At 45.2% G+C, this 15,332-nt stretch overlaps 1 protein-coding gene across 1 annotated transcript in view; it reads right to left on the bottom strand.

Annotated features, from left to right (window-relative positions):
• Positions 1 to 822: 822 nt before the first annotated feature.
• NR5A1 (nuclear receptor subfamily 5 group A member 1) overlaps positions 823 to 15,332 on the bottom strand; it is a 38,017-nt gene continuing 23,507 nt past the window's right edge. The window contains exon 6 of the mRNA XM_036752373.1: positions 823 to 1,070. Within this exon, the coding sequence (XP_036608268.1) occupies positions 823 to 1,070 (248 nt within the window). The remainder of the gene's footprint in view (positions 1,071 to 15,332) is intronic.

Genomic DNA, 15,332 nt, shown 5'->3' on the forward strand with positions numbered 1-15,332 from the left:
CCCATGCTTCAGCCTCTCGGAACAAAGATCAGGATGGAGGAGAGAGAACACACCACCTCTCCCCTGGGCACTCAGGGCTAGTGGTTGGCTCAGCCACCCAGTCATCGACTAAGCAGCTCTATAAAAGAAGATGATAGGGCTAGAAAGGACCTTATTGATCATCTCACCCAACATCTCCTCTTCATTTTACAGGGGTGGAAACTGAGGCACAGAGAGGAAAATTGACTTGCCCAAGGCCACACAGTGAGTTAGCATTAGGGCCAGGACTAGAACTCAGGTCTCCTGACTTCCAGGTCAGAGCTCCTTCTATGGCACCGACCTCTCCTAGGTAACTACCACAGAATCCTAGAATTTAGAGCTGGAAGGGGTCTTAAAGATCATCTAGTCCAACCACTTTGTTTTACAGGGAAGGAAACTGAAGCCTAGGAAAGGGAATGACTTGCCCAAAATCACACAGGTAGCAAGTAGCAAAGCCAAGGTTTGGTCTCCCAGGACATCGGCCAGGTCAGGAACAACTCTGGCTTGGCAGGGCCCGGGAGCTGCAGGCACACACGGGCACATGTGCTCATACACGCACACATACACATACACACACACCCGGGTCGGGTCGTCCCCTCCCTACCCACTTTCCCAAACACTGGCCAGGGAACATGTCCCTGGAAGGGCTGGGGTGGAGCGGTTCTGAGAAATAAGATCCACCGGGCTTGTGATAATAAAATAAATCATCTCCAGATATGGCCAAGGCCACCCCTCCCCTGCCCCATGGCCTAGATCCCGGCTCCTCGGAGAGTCCCTGGGACTGGGCAGGGCCAGGTTGGAGGCTCAAGTCCGCTTGGCGTGCAGCATCTCGATGAGCAGGTTGTTGCAGGGGACCTCCCCACCCAGGTGCTTGTGGTACAGATACTCCTCTGCCTGCATGCTGAGGGAGCGCACCTCAGCCAGGCGCAGGAGCAGCTGCCGGAACTTGTCGCCGCAGTGCGGGTAATGGCACATGGTGTACTCCAGCAGGGCCGCATTGGCCTTCTCCTGCGCATCCTTGGCCAGGCTGTGATTCTCCAGGAACTTCACATCTGCAGAGAGAAGGGCACATTGTCAGCATGGCCTCTTGTCCCTGTCTCTCTCGGCTCATCAATGGCCTCATCCTTACTGCCTGGCCACCCTCATTGTCACCACTGGCACTGACTGTCAGCTTAGCCCAGGCCCCGTCCTTCTCCTCTCCACCCCCACTATTAGTCAGCGCAGGACAATGGAAAAAAAAACCCCGACCAATAAATTTAGACCTGGAGGACCTGGGTTCAGATCCTTGCTCTGCTTCTTGGCTTTGGATAAATCATTTATCTTTCCTTTTCTGTGCCTTCGTTTCCTCCTTTTTAAATGTGGTATAATAGAGCACCATCCCCCAAGTCAGGAAGACCTAGGTTCAAGGCTCCTCATACACACAGGTTCGTGTGCTATGTCACCCTGGGCAAATTCAATGCCCCCCCCCTCAATTTTCTAAGATTCTGAGCAGAAGGACTTTCCTCACCATGAAACAACTTACATCACTGAAATCACAGACCTTGTCCCTTTCCTTATAAAATTATTAAAATGGACCTGTGATGTCTAAATTCCTTCCGCGTCTACCAGCAAGATACAAAATGTTTTGCAAGATTGGAGGAGGGAAAGACAATTCTAATTTTGGTTAACATTCAGGGAGCACTCACTATGAGCCAAGTCCTTGACCATTATTATCTCATTCAATCCTCACAACAACCCTGGGAGGTTGGTGCTCTCATTATCCCCATTTCGCCAATCAGTAAACTGAGGCAAATGGAGGTTCAGCGACTTGCCCAGAGTCACACAGATAGTAAGTGTCTGTGGCTGGTGTTGAACTCAAGTCTTCTCCATTGCAGGCCAAGTACTCTGTTCACTTCACCACCTAGCTGCCTTAGTGAAAGCTGGCTTCTAACTGGTCAGATTAGGGGAAGTTTCATGGAGAAGGCGATGTTTAAGCTGGATCTTTGGGGATCAGCTATAGATGGGGGGTGGGATTCCAAGCATGGGAGACAGAGTGAATAAATGCACAAATGCAGGAGAACATGGGGGTATTTATGGGGGACAATGTAGCCCCATCTGGTGAAGCATGAAGTACATTGGATGGAGTTGCATTTGCTAAAGTTGGAAAGAACCTGGAGTACCTCGAATACCCAGCTAAAGAGTGTAGACTTTATAGACAACAGAAAGCTATGGCTCAGCACACTCAAGTCTGTGCATCAGGAAAATGGATGTAGCATTCTATGAAGCATGGAATTGGAAGGGACAGCCCCAGCATGAGTCACTACAATTACCCTCAGGCATCAGCTGTTTCCCTCATCCCTCTTGCCCCGTGCCTAGTGTCTGTATTCCCATCACTACCATTTCCAGCATCTCTTTAAAGTCACTGTTCTCCCCATTCCCAGCATCCCCATGGTCACCATCTCCATCCCCATTACTATCATCACAAAGTTCTGATAAAGCACCTGCTTGCTCTAAGGATTGTACAGACAAGATATCTCAGCCCCTGAAGCCTGGGAATTCACAATTGGAGAGATATACATTCCTGTACAAACTCCCATGGAGAGGATTCCCAGAACCCCCTAATATAAATGTAGTAGAGGGGAAAGGGAATGGGATTCAGAGTCTAAAGGCCTGGGTTTGGGTCCAGACGCTGCCAGCTTGGACCGGTCACTTCTCCTCTCAGTTCCTTGGCTTCTTCTTTGGGGATCTGGGGATGACAGGATTTGTCCTCCATCCTTCTCAGGGTTGTGGTGGGGAAACACATTTTGCAAATCCTTAAAAGGGCTAGAGTACCATGAACTATTACTATCTTCATTCAGCTGTCGATTAAGGAGCTCCAGTGATTATTAACCATGGCCTGAGGTGGCCCATTTCACTTTTGGAAAGCTCTCATCCTAGGAAGTCTTTCTTTAAGATGAGCTAAGGTCTGCCTCCCAGTCCCATAACCTCAATGCTCTTCCTTCTAGCCTCAAGTCCACAAACAACTCTTTGATTTCTTGAAGACAATGATCCTGGTTGCCCTAAGTCTTTCATTCTCTGAGCAAAAGATCCTAGCTCTACGTGTTGAAAACTTTTTTCCCTGGTAGGCCCAGCAAAGGCACTACCTACCTAAGGAAGCCACTAGGATCCACCCCTCTTCTCCCTTTCCAACCCCCAGCTGAAAGGATCTCTCTCACACACCTCAAATTTTACTAGGGCACTTTGTTTGGACTGCTCCTTTGCTCCCTTCCCATCTTGGAGACAGCCCAGGACCCTGAACCCAAAAACCCTGGGAAAAATTTAGTTTATCAGCCCTGCTTCCAGCCTGGCCCCCACAGCCATCACCGAGGGGAACAATCCCTGTGGAGAAAAGTCCCACCATCCCCTCCGCCTCAACCACTGACCAAGTGCCACTGAAGGGCAAGTCAGCCCCCTTTGCAGGTCTCCTCGGCTACTGAAGACTCAGAAAAAAAGTCTTTACCATCAAAGACCTTGGCACCATCAGCAGAAATCACAAGCAGATATGATTTTATCAGTGAAAATGATATTTAAGAGGATGTGTCGCCATCTGCTTTGCAGCGGCACCGTAAGGACCGTGGGGCCTTTCCATCTGACTTGTAGCTCAAACCTCCTCAGTGTATCATCGAAGCACTTTGCACAGAGTAAGAGATGAATAAATGCTTTTGCATTTGTTCATCACTTTTCACCTTTTTCATACTCATTTGTTCACATGTTGCATCCCCCTTAATAGATTGCAAGCTCCTGGAGGGCAAAGACCATATTATTTCTTATCTTTATATTCCCAGAACCAAATAGAGGGCCCTTGCACATAATAGACACTTTAAAAATGTCTTCTGAAAGAAATTAATTGAAGGATGAGTAGGAAGGGAAAAAGGAAGGGAATAAGAATTTACATATATTTATCGACTATATTATTGGAATAATATACTATACAGGTGCTCCTAAAGTCTGGACACATGGGCAAAAATGCATATTTTTCAAGAAATGAAATGAATGAAAATTTCAACAACATTTTATTTAATTGGAGTATTAACAAATAACATCTTCAATATGACTTCCATCATTGTGATGCAAAGGTTGACGCACTTTGCAAGATTCACGTGAACTCAACGCAATAACTCCACATTGCCATCAATTGCCTATGTGTCCAGACTTTAGGAACACCCTGTATATAATTACATAATGTAACAATCTATTATATAATGAGATATAATATATATTTATATAAAAATTTATATAGATCCTACTGTGTGCCAGGCACTGGCATTTGATCCTGCCAACAACCCTGCAAGGCAGGTGTTATTGTTATCCGATTTACAGTTGAGGAAACTGAGGCAAACAGAAGTTAAGTGACTTTCCCAGGGTCACATGGCTAATAAGTATCTGAGGCTGGATTTGAATCCCTGCTCTCTACCCAGTGCACGACCACCAGGTAGCACGATGACCCAGAATGAACAATGAATGCATAGTCAGGGAAACTGGACTTAAATTCCAGCCACATGCTTACTACATGAATTTTGGCAAGTCATTTGCCTGCTCTGGGCTTTTGTCTCCTCATCTGGAAAAAAAGAGGAAGGTGTTGAACTAGATGACCTATAGCTGGCATTCTATGTTCTAAGATTCCTTGCAATGCTAACATTCTATGTTCTAAAGATCTTTCCAACTCTAGAGTCTATGATGGGTGCATTTTCATCTCTGCCTGTATGTTCGCATCCCTCCTGGTGGAGCTGAGGGGTGGGAGAGGAGGGGAAGGCTGAGGGTGTGGATCCTGAGCCTCTCAGGTGGAATCGGCCTGGCCTCTCCGGCTCAGGAAAAGCTCCTACTCTAATCCTCCTGACACTCAGGTACGCTGAAGAAGCCCAGAGAGCTCAACGATCATGGAAACCCTGATCCCCTGCCCGCCCACAGCGCCTGCCTAAGGCCCTTGGCGTCCACAACAGCTTTTAGGGAAATTTGAGCCTGAGCAACCCGAGGCTGAGGTGCCCACAGATGCTGATCCCTGCATCACCCCCCTCCCCATGTGCAGGAACACACACACACACACACACACACACACACACACACAGCCTCTAGCTTAGCCCTAGGGCCCAACACCACCCAAGGAAGAAGGGAGGCTCTCATGGCATTAACCAGTAGCTTAAGGTCCTGGGGCCCCCTCCTACCCTAAGAAATTGCTTATGATTTATGTTATTATGTTAAAAATTAAATTTTAAAATTAAATAATTATTAATCTTATCTAAGATTTAGTAATGAAAGTTTAAAAATAAAAATGGGATTGGGCACACAACCTCCTGAGTCTTCAGTTTTCTTATCTGTAAAATGATGTCATATGAGTCAAGGGACCTAGGTCCGGATTCCATTCTGACACTATATAACCCAGAATTTTAAAAATGTTTATTTATTTATTTTTAGTTTTCAACATTCCCTCTTATAAGATTTTAAGTTTTAAATTTTCTCCCCCTCCTTCCCCTTCCAGCTCCCCAAGACAGCATGCATTCTGATGTAAGCCATGCATGTACAATCACATCGAACATATTTCCAATTAGACAATCAGACATCTCAGCCCTCCCTCGCTCAAACCAAAGTCAACTGCCAGCCACGTCATCATTTCCCTGATGCCATGGTCTTCGGAAACAAAGGACAAACAGACACAAACACAAACATTTCCACATTAGTCATGCATAACCTAGATTAAGCATAAGGACAACTCCGGGTGCAGTGGATCAAGTGCTAGGCCTGGAGTCAGGAAGACTCATCTTCCTGAGTTCGATTCTGGCCTCAGACACCAGCTGTGTGACCCTGGGCAAGTCACTTCACCCTGTTTGCCTCAGTTTCCTCATCTACAAAATGAGCTGAAGAAGGAAATGGCAAACCACTGCAGTATCTCTATCCCCCCCCCCCAAAAAAAGCCCAGATGGGGTCATGAAGAGTCAGACACAACTGAAAAAGTCTGAACGACAACAAAAAACTAAGTGTAAGGAATGGGATTTGTGGATTTCGGAACTCTCCATAAATGGGAATAAACATGATTAATATCTATATTAATTGATCATTAATATATGATTATTAATATCTATATTAATTCAGTGTTTCATGGAAGTGTGATAGTGTGGGAACAATACCAGAATAAGCCTGAAGATCACTGCATGACTTTGGGATGGTCAATTCCCCTCCATGCTGAAGCGTCCCAGTCAGTAAAATGAGGAGCTGGAGGAGGTAGCCGTGAACTTGGAGCTTGAGCCAGAGTCATTGGCCCTGAGTTTACATCCTGGGTCTGCTACTTACTACCTGCATGACCTTGGGCCAGTCACATAATGTTCCTGAGCCTCAGTTTCCTCATTTTTAAATGATGGAGTTGGACTCACAGTGGCCTCTAAGATCCCTTCCAGCTCTAGAGTGGTAATCCTATGCGTCTCATCGATCTGTGGACTCCCTCCTTCGGGGCCTTAGTAGGGCAACTTCATGAGCTCCGCTGGCTAAGATAACCCCTCACCTGTCAAGCTCCTGCCCTTGCCAAGGCTGATCCTCAGACCACAGGGACCTGGCCCACTGCCAGTGTAGACTTGAAGCCTCCTTGTCCTGCTAGAACCTGCCCGAACTCATCTTCTGCTGGGAGAGAATCCAATCATCTCTGGGCTACCATGAGGCATTGAGGGTGGATATCGGTGAAGGAAGGTACATGTATAATTTAGCAAGTTAATAGTAATAGTACTTTTATATTTCCCAAGAGCTTCACACACATGGCTCTGTGAGAGATAAGAGGATTTGCTAGTAAATGGAGAGTCAAAACTTGAACCCAGACCTTTGACTATAAGTCCAATGATCCACAAGACACCCACCCCAGATACAGGACCTATTGCTTCCAGGACTCTCCAGATCCACCTCAATATGCATGATATTAGCTGGGCTTAGTGAAACTCAACTTACCTTCTCCACCAAAATAAAACTCCTAAGCAGTTCAAGGGCAATTTCCAGTGCTGCTTCTGTATTTCCAGAAGCTAAATGTCACCCTCCTCCCCAGGTAACCTGGCACTATGGGCTCAAGTTAGGGTCAGAACACATGGGTCCAAGTTTCAGCTCACTTGATACTTAAAAGGGCAAATCATCCTGTCTCTGAACCACAATTCTCTCTGTAGTAAGGTAGTAAAATGGGGATTTTACTCAGCTTGGTTAGTTGGATAGATAACTGACCTCAGAGTCAGGGATGTGGTATGTGCTGGAGGCCACATACTTGCTATGTGACCTTGGGCAAGTCACTTAACCCCTGAATGTCTCCAGTTAATTCTATAAGACTATTTTTTGTGAAGCAGTTACATGTCTGCATTGGTAGAAAGCATTTCTTCGCCCCAATAATTAATTACTAATGAAATCACTAGCCCAAACATATCCAGTTCTTCTTTAACATAGTGAGTGCCTCAAGGAAAGAGACTTCCAGATGAAAATGAGTTTGAAACTTGGATCTTTAGATCAGAAGTGTGATGTTCTGCTGATTGAGTTATCCAGGGCTCTCCTCCTTTCCTCTTCTTCCCCCTCCTCATTCTCCTCCTCTCCTCTTCTTCTTCCTCTCTCTTCTTCCTCCTCCTCCTCTCCTCTTCTTCCTCCTCATCATTTTGTTCTTCTCTTCTTCCTCCTCCTCTCCTCTTCTTCCTCCTTACATTCTCCTCTTCTCTTCTTCTTCTTCTTCCTCCTCCTCATTCTCCTCTCCTCTTCTTCCTCCCCATCATTCTCCTCTTCTCTTCTTCTTCCTCCTCTCTTTTTCCTTCTCTCCTCTTCCCCTCCTCTTCTTTCTCTTCCCATTATCTATTCCAGGCCTAGCATGAAGGTCTGATTTCATGGGAGGAGGGTATATAAATCTGACAGGACCTCCTCCTCCATAGCCCTTCTCAGCAGCCTCACTGTGGTGGGCTTTTGAAGGCTTTACCAGCACATTTGAAGCTCCAGTGGGGTACTTCCCACATCCATCCCCTACCCTAGTACAAGCTCAAAGCTACCCCCTGCCTAGACTGTTGCAACGGCCTCCTAATTTGTCTACCTGCTCCAATCCATTCTACACACAGCTGCCAAAGTGATTTCCCTAAAACAACAGGTCACCTGCTCATTAAGCTCCAATTACTCCCTATTACCTATAGGATTCAATATAAACTCGTCTGTTTAGGCCTCGATCTGTCTTTCCAAACTTAGTACACATGACGGTATCTCCTTCATATACTCGACAATCCAGCCCAACTTGCCTTACTGTTCCTCACGCACAGGACTCCATTTCCCATGTGAATGCCTGGAACATGTTCCTTTTTCGACTCATTCTCAGAATCCCTGGTTTCCTCCAAAGCTCAGCTCAAACCCCACTTCCTATAAGAAAGCCTTTCCCGATCCCCCTAGGAACTAGTGTCTCCTCCCTATTACCTTGAACTTTTGTTTGTTTTTGTACACACACACACACACACACACACACACACACATAAGCTCCTTGTGGGCAGTAATTGTTTAATTTGCCTCCCCCACCCCCTCCTCCTTTCATCTCCCAGGGCTTTATTGCTACTGATTGCTTCAGGGAATAGTAAATTTCTTCAGGATCCTCTAGGTCAGGATGATGTTGCTATGAGCCCTGTGGGGGAGAGGGATGCCCCTCTGGAGATGCTCCCCAACTCAAATAGATCTGCCAACTCTGGGCCCTTCTAAGGGCCAACTACCTCCTCTGACTGTGTGACCTTGGAAGAAAGGAAGAAAACAAACATTTATTAAGCTACTATTTTGTGCCAGGCATGTGGCTAAGCGCTTTAGAAACATGACCTTATTTGATCCTCGGGGCAACCCTGGGAGGCCCAGTGCCTGGCACCTAGGAAGCCCTTAATTGATTCTAGATTGATTGATTGGCTTGCATATTCTACGAAACTGGAAGGATCCCAATTGGGAATCAGTGACAGGCTGTCTGCTGTGGGATGATCAGGGTAACAAAGAATGAAGAGGGTCACCAGCATAATAAATTTCATAGCCACAGAAACTCTCGGAACACCAAATTACAGAGGGGTCACAATCTGCGGTGGTAGAGGGTATGCCCACATTGATAAAATGATCAAACTTTGAAGTATCGGTGTAATACGTAATTTTATGTTATAAAAAATGGAGCAATTTAATATAAATACCATATAATTATATGAATAATTGCGTATTACAGAAATGTTATTTAATAACACTCTTTACTCTTCTACTTAAAACCTGTATAGCTTTGGGCAAGTTCCTTCCCCTCCCTGGGCCTCAGTTTCATCGTTTGTAAAATGACAGGTTTGAGTTGAATGATCTCCCAAGTCCCTTCTCACTCTAAATTGAAGGATGCCCTTATTATAACCACACACATTTCTAGAACACTTGAAAATTTTCACAGGACTTTGCTCTCAACTCTATAAGGCATGGTTGATCTCTCTTTGACAAAAGGAGAAAGCTGGTCACAGCTGGTGAATGTTGGAGCCGGGATTCAAACCTCGTGCTCTGAGCTTGAAGCCTGGTTTTTTTTTCTACAATGCTGCCACTCGTAAGTCCACTCCCTCATTTTACATAGGAAATATCAAAGGCCCTGGGGAGGTGGCTTGCTCAAGGTCACACAATGAGTCAGCAGCAGAGGTCAAATTTGAACCCAGACCTTTTAAGTTCAGCCTTATCTTCCCCATGTCCCAAGTGCCTGTCTGAGGTCCAGAGAGTGGGAAAGACTGGTCTAAGGTAGTTAGGTATTACAGTGGAGAGAGCACAGGGCCTGAAGTCAAGAAGACAAGTTCAAATCTAGCCTCGGATACTCACAAGTTAGGTGACCCAGCACAAGCAAACTAACCTTGGTCTGCTTCAATTTCCTCACCTGGCTAAGGGTATTAGAAAATGTAATGTTAAAGCGGGAAGAACATAGAATGACTTCCATATAAATAAAGACAACGTTAACAGCAACCAAAGCCAGATAAATATACAGGAATCAGAAAGGTCAGAAACAAAGGGCAATTTTGTTATTACCTTGTTAAAATTATTTTGGCTTTTTAAAAAATTTGTAAATAACAAGTTTATAGTGTAAAGCACTGAGCTACATGCCTGACACATAATAGTTGCTTAACAGATGTTTGTTTTCTTCCTTTCTTTCAAGATCACCCAGTCAGAGAAGGCTGTTGGCCTTTAGAGGGGCCCAGAGGTGGCAGATCCATTGGAGTTGGGGTGCCTCCCCAGGACTCTAGATGACCTAGAGGATCTTAAGGACATTTATTGTTCCCTGAAGAAAGTGGGGAGCAAACAGGAGCAACAAAGCCCTGGGAGGTGAAAGGAGGATCGGGAAGATGCAGTTTGGGGCTATAGGAGAAGTCATGAACTTTGGTTCTGACTCTAGCACTTCCTAGCCCTAAGAGCTTAGACAAAGTTCCCCTCCCTGGGACTAGATTCCTCATACTTAAAATGAGGGGATACTGTGCTCTCTCAGATGAGCTCCGAGGTCTCTTCCAGCTCTCCAGTGCAAACATGCTGATTGTCTGCAGTCCCCAATGGGGGAAGACTAACTCCTGGGTCAAGAGAAGGAAACCTTTCTCTCCTTCACAAGCTCCAGCTGACAGCCCGAGAGGAACCATTGGATCATATATCTCAGTTGGAAAGGACCCCAAAGGCCATCTAGTCCAATTCCCGAAGTCCTTCATTTTGTAAAAAATAAATAAAACCAAACAATGGCAGGTAAACTGAGGCACAAGGAGGTAAAGTGATTGGCCCAAGCTTATACAGGTAGTAAATATCAGGAGCAGAATTGGAGGTCAGGTCCTATGACTTCAGAATCAATGCTCTTTCTACTACGTTATGATGAGGTAGGACTCATTTTCCTACTCCCTCTCCCCACCAATATCATACACAGAAAGGTTCAAGGAGATATGGGCTGGTAGAGCATTCAGCCCTGAGTGTCCATTCTCCTGGGTCATCAGCGCCTTTGAGCAAATCCTTCCCTATTCTACCTCCAAGACTATCTGCCCAGCTAAGTGAGGGCATAAGTGGGGACTACATAAGACCACCACAGCTAAGTGAGACAGGTAACACACTGCTGGGCAGGGGGCAGAGGAAATGAACCAGGTCAAGCCTTCCCATGTGGCACTCCTTCATCCGTGGTCACAGGTTTTGAAGGAGGCAGGGCCAAGTTTCTATGGCCACCTCAACTTCAATCCCAAACCCCTCAAATAGAGCATCAAGTCATAGAATCTTTCATCACCAGAGCTTGAAGTAATCTTAGGACACAATGTTAGAGCTAGAAGGGAACTGAGAACATAGAATATTAAAGCTGGAAGTGACCTTAGAATATAAAATTATAGAATATTACAACTGGCTAGGGTATTAGAAAATGTAACGTTAAAGCCGGAAGAACATAGAATAACTTCCATGTAAATAAAGACAATGATAACAGCAACCAAAGCCAGATAAATATACAGGAATCAGAAAGGTCAGAAACAAAGGGCAATTTTGTTACTACCTTGTTAGAATTATTTTGGCTTTTTAAAAAAATATGTAAATAACAAGTTTGTAGTTACATGTACGATCACTCTGTGTCTATTTCTCATAGTCTATTTGCTTTCGTTTTTCTTATTTTTTTGTTCTTATTTATATAATATGTATACTTGTCAATGGAAGTCAACATAGTGCTAATAAAAACAACATAGACTGTGAGAGGAAAAGCAACAACAGCACGATGTCTGAACTGGAAGGGATCTCAAACTGAAGAATGTTAGAAAATAGAATAGAGAACACCAGAGATAGAAGGAACCTTAGAACACAATGTTGGAATAGAGGATATTCACACCAGGATATTTGCGCTACAGAAGATTTCAGAGGCTGTCTAGCTCAATCCTTACCTGAAGCAAGAATCCCCTTCTCAACATTCCTACCGAGAGTAATTTGTGTAGCCTCAGCCTGCACCTCTGACTAACTTCTACCCAGTGGTCTTACTTCTGCCCTCTCTGGGGGTCAAGAGAACAAATCTGCTCCCTCTTCCACAGGGCGGCCCTTGAAGACTTCGAGCACCTCCCCACCCCATCCCTCAGTCTTCTTTATTCTGGGTGAAATAGCATCTTAATACCAAGATCTACGGGTCCACAGACCCATATATCAAATGGTCTGCTGACAGAGGCAAGAGGTGGGCACCATTCACCCCTTTAACTGGCAGGACCCTATTAATAATAATAATCTCTACTTCCATAGGCCTTCCTCACAACTGGGGAGTACATTATTCTCATTTTATAATGGGAGAAACTGAGGTTCAGAGATGTAAATTAATTTAACAGTAGGATCATAGATTTAGAGCTGGAAGGGGCCCTAGAGACCATTGAGTCCAAACCTCACATTTACAAATGAGGAAACCGAGGCATGGAGCAGGTGTGACTTATCTATGGCCATGCCTATTAGTAATAAACTGAGATGTTTCACCCTGGCCTCCTGGCTGTTGAATAGAACCCTCTTCCGCTTGCCCCACTTTCCTAGAAATGCCACCTTCAGCCCCACCCCAAAACCTGGGTGGGGGAGCCCCTGCTTTTTAGGCTCAAAGGGGTCAAAAGATCAGAATCACCCCCCTTCCGATTCATCTCTTCTTCCTCTCTCTCCCTTCACCCCCCACCCCCATACCTAGGTGGGTGGGGGAGCTGAGCATCTGCCACAATCCCCTCCTGCCTTTAGGGACCTCTTTTTATCTGTGTAGGGTGACAGTGGGTGTCAGCAGCAGAGAAAGAAGTTATATTGATAGATGTCAAACCCAGGCTCCCCCTTCGAGCAGCCGCTGACAATAGGCAGTTCTGCTGGATGAACTCGCCTGAGGTTCTCAGGGGAAAAGAAAAAAAAAAACTTTTTTTTTTTTTTTACTGTTTAATTGAATATTTGAATAATCCTTTCATTCCTCCGAGGAATAAAGAATGTTGTCCAAATAACATTGACTCACTCCATTGGGAGACAGGGAAACAGTTGCAAAGGCTGTCGGGCACAATGGCCCCCCTCACACATCTCCAGCCTCTGGGATGATGTGTGTACCCTCAAGTGGGCCTGCTATTCAAGACGCCTTTTGTTGGCGAGAAGCTGTTGATAAATTGCAAACGCTTAAGGGAATGTGCGCTCTGAAAGCCGCCCGGTCCCCGCCTGCTGCCGCCGAGCTCCCTGAATGTGAGTCATGAAATCGAATGTTAGGTCAATCCATTAAGCTTCTATTAAGCCCTTCTGTAGAACAAAGCTACCCTGGGCCGTCTCCATAAATATTGCTATTTTGAGAAGAGGGGTCCTAATTTTAATTAAGCCTCTTTACCTGCTCAGGAGAGAAATCTATTTAGACACCAAATGGCTGTCCCTTGTGCAGTGCGTGAAGGCAAGCTCCGATTGTGCTGTTGCGGGGTGTTGGGGAGGGAGGAGGAAGGGAGGGGTGATTACAACCCAAGGTGCTCTGCTTGCTATGGGCTCATCTTCCTCAGTTAGGTCAGCCCCTGACCCGCCTCCAAAACTGCCCACCCAGAGGCTTCCCAGGGGGAAGGAAAGAGAGGGGTAAGGGTCCAGAAGACACCCCCCCCCTCAAGTTTGCTAAGTTCTGATCAATGGGAGAAGGGGTAACAGGGAGAGGTCGGGTTTAGCACTGTGGAATGCTAGAAAGGTTTGGGGCTAGGAATCAGGAGATCTGAGTTCTAGTCCTGGCTTTCTCATCAACTTAAGGAGAATTTCATGGATTATATATGAGTGTATACGTAGCTATATGTGTACACATGTGAATATATACATATATGTATGTATACATATGTAGATAGACAGATGGATAGCTAGATGGAAGGATAGATGGGTGGATGAATGGATAGATAGATAGATAGATAGATGAATGGATAGATAGATAGATAGATAGCTATTTTACCCTTGGGATATCAGGAAAGGAAGGAGAAGAAACAAAAGGTAAAATGTAGATTGCTGACTCTTGGAACGAAAGGACCCAGATTCAAAATCAAACTTTGATGCTTACTGCCTTTGTGACCTTGGACTTAACCACCCTGGGTTTTTCTCATTTGTAAAATAAGTTGGTTGGAGAGAAATGGCCTCTGAGATGTCTTCCAACTTTTTAGTTCTAAGGTCTTAATTCCTTCCTTTCCTTATAGCTTAAAGGTCTTTCCTCTTCTAGCCTATGATGCCAATAGGACCCCTTCAAGCTGTAAATGATATGATCCTATGAAAATTATATAGGCTAATATTCCAACTACCTCTTAGATCTTTGTTCTAAGGCCCTTTTCATTTATTATGTTCTAAGGTCTCTTTCTGCTCTGAAATTCTACATTCTAAGGTTCCATCTTGGAGGAGTATATTAGGAGCAAAGATCAAAACTGACCAGGCTTGAAATATTTACCCAAAGTGGACAAGGGGAGATGTGGTATTGAAGGATACCTGAGTCCTTAAGTAAATTAAGCAGACTGATCAAATTCTGAAGTCCCCTCTGGGCCAGACCCTAATGCTGATCCATATATGGTGTAGTGGTAGATTAAATTCAGTGGTTAAATCCACTTACTAGCTGATCAAGAACATGTGACCTTAGTCATGTAACTTTACTATTCTGAACCTCTGTTTTTTCATCCATGAAATGGGGATAAACATTGCCCTAAATACCTCATGGGCTTGTGGTGAGAGGAATATTTTCCCCCCAGCCTCAATGTGCTATAGAAATGGTGACAATTCTGTTGATAATAATTAATAATAAATTATAAAGTGTTTTAGGAATGAGAGCTAGTTACAGGAGTAGGAAATGGGGTAATGTGGGAGGATGGAAGGAAGAGGCTGGGACTCCAACAGATGTTATCAGATCAGTCTGGGCAGAAATGTTGAGGTGGAGGCGGAGGGGGAAGGGAAGCAGGTTACAGAACTATAAACCCAGAGAAAGGGAGAAAAGGATTGGTGAGACTGAGAAAGGATTTGAGTTGGGGGGATGGGGCAAGGCGGAGCTTTCTTTGCCACTGCTCTGATTCTGGGATATTTAGTCTGGGTCAGAAGGGAGCTAATCATGGAAACACAGAGGTCCTGGGCCAGAAGCCCAGGAGGGCGGGCACCCAGGGCGATGAGCAGACTCGTATCCCCAAAGACCTCCTCCAACTGAGGTGCTTATGCCTCGTAATTCTTTCCTGGACAGGGTGAAGAGGGAGATTATCTGTTAAGGAGGCACTCCTTCTCTCCCTTGGGGGCAGTCTCTCCCATCCCCATCTTTATGTCCCCTCTAGGGATTCCACTCAGATTGGGAGTTATATGGCTTGCTTCTGGAATTTAGGGAAATTCCAGGCATGGGGTCAATT

Source organism: Trichosurus vulpecula, chromosome 3 (assembly GCF_011100635.1).
Source record: "Trichosurus vulpecula isolate mTriVul1 chromosome 3, mTriVul1.pri, whole genome shotgun sequence".
In the NCBI taxonomy this organism is placed as follows: Eukaryota; Metazoa; Chordata; class Mammalia; order Diprotodontia; family Phalangeridae; genus Trichosurus; species Trichosurus vulpecula.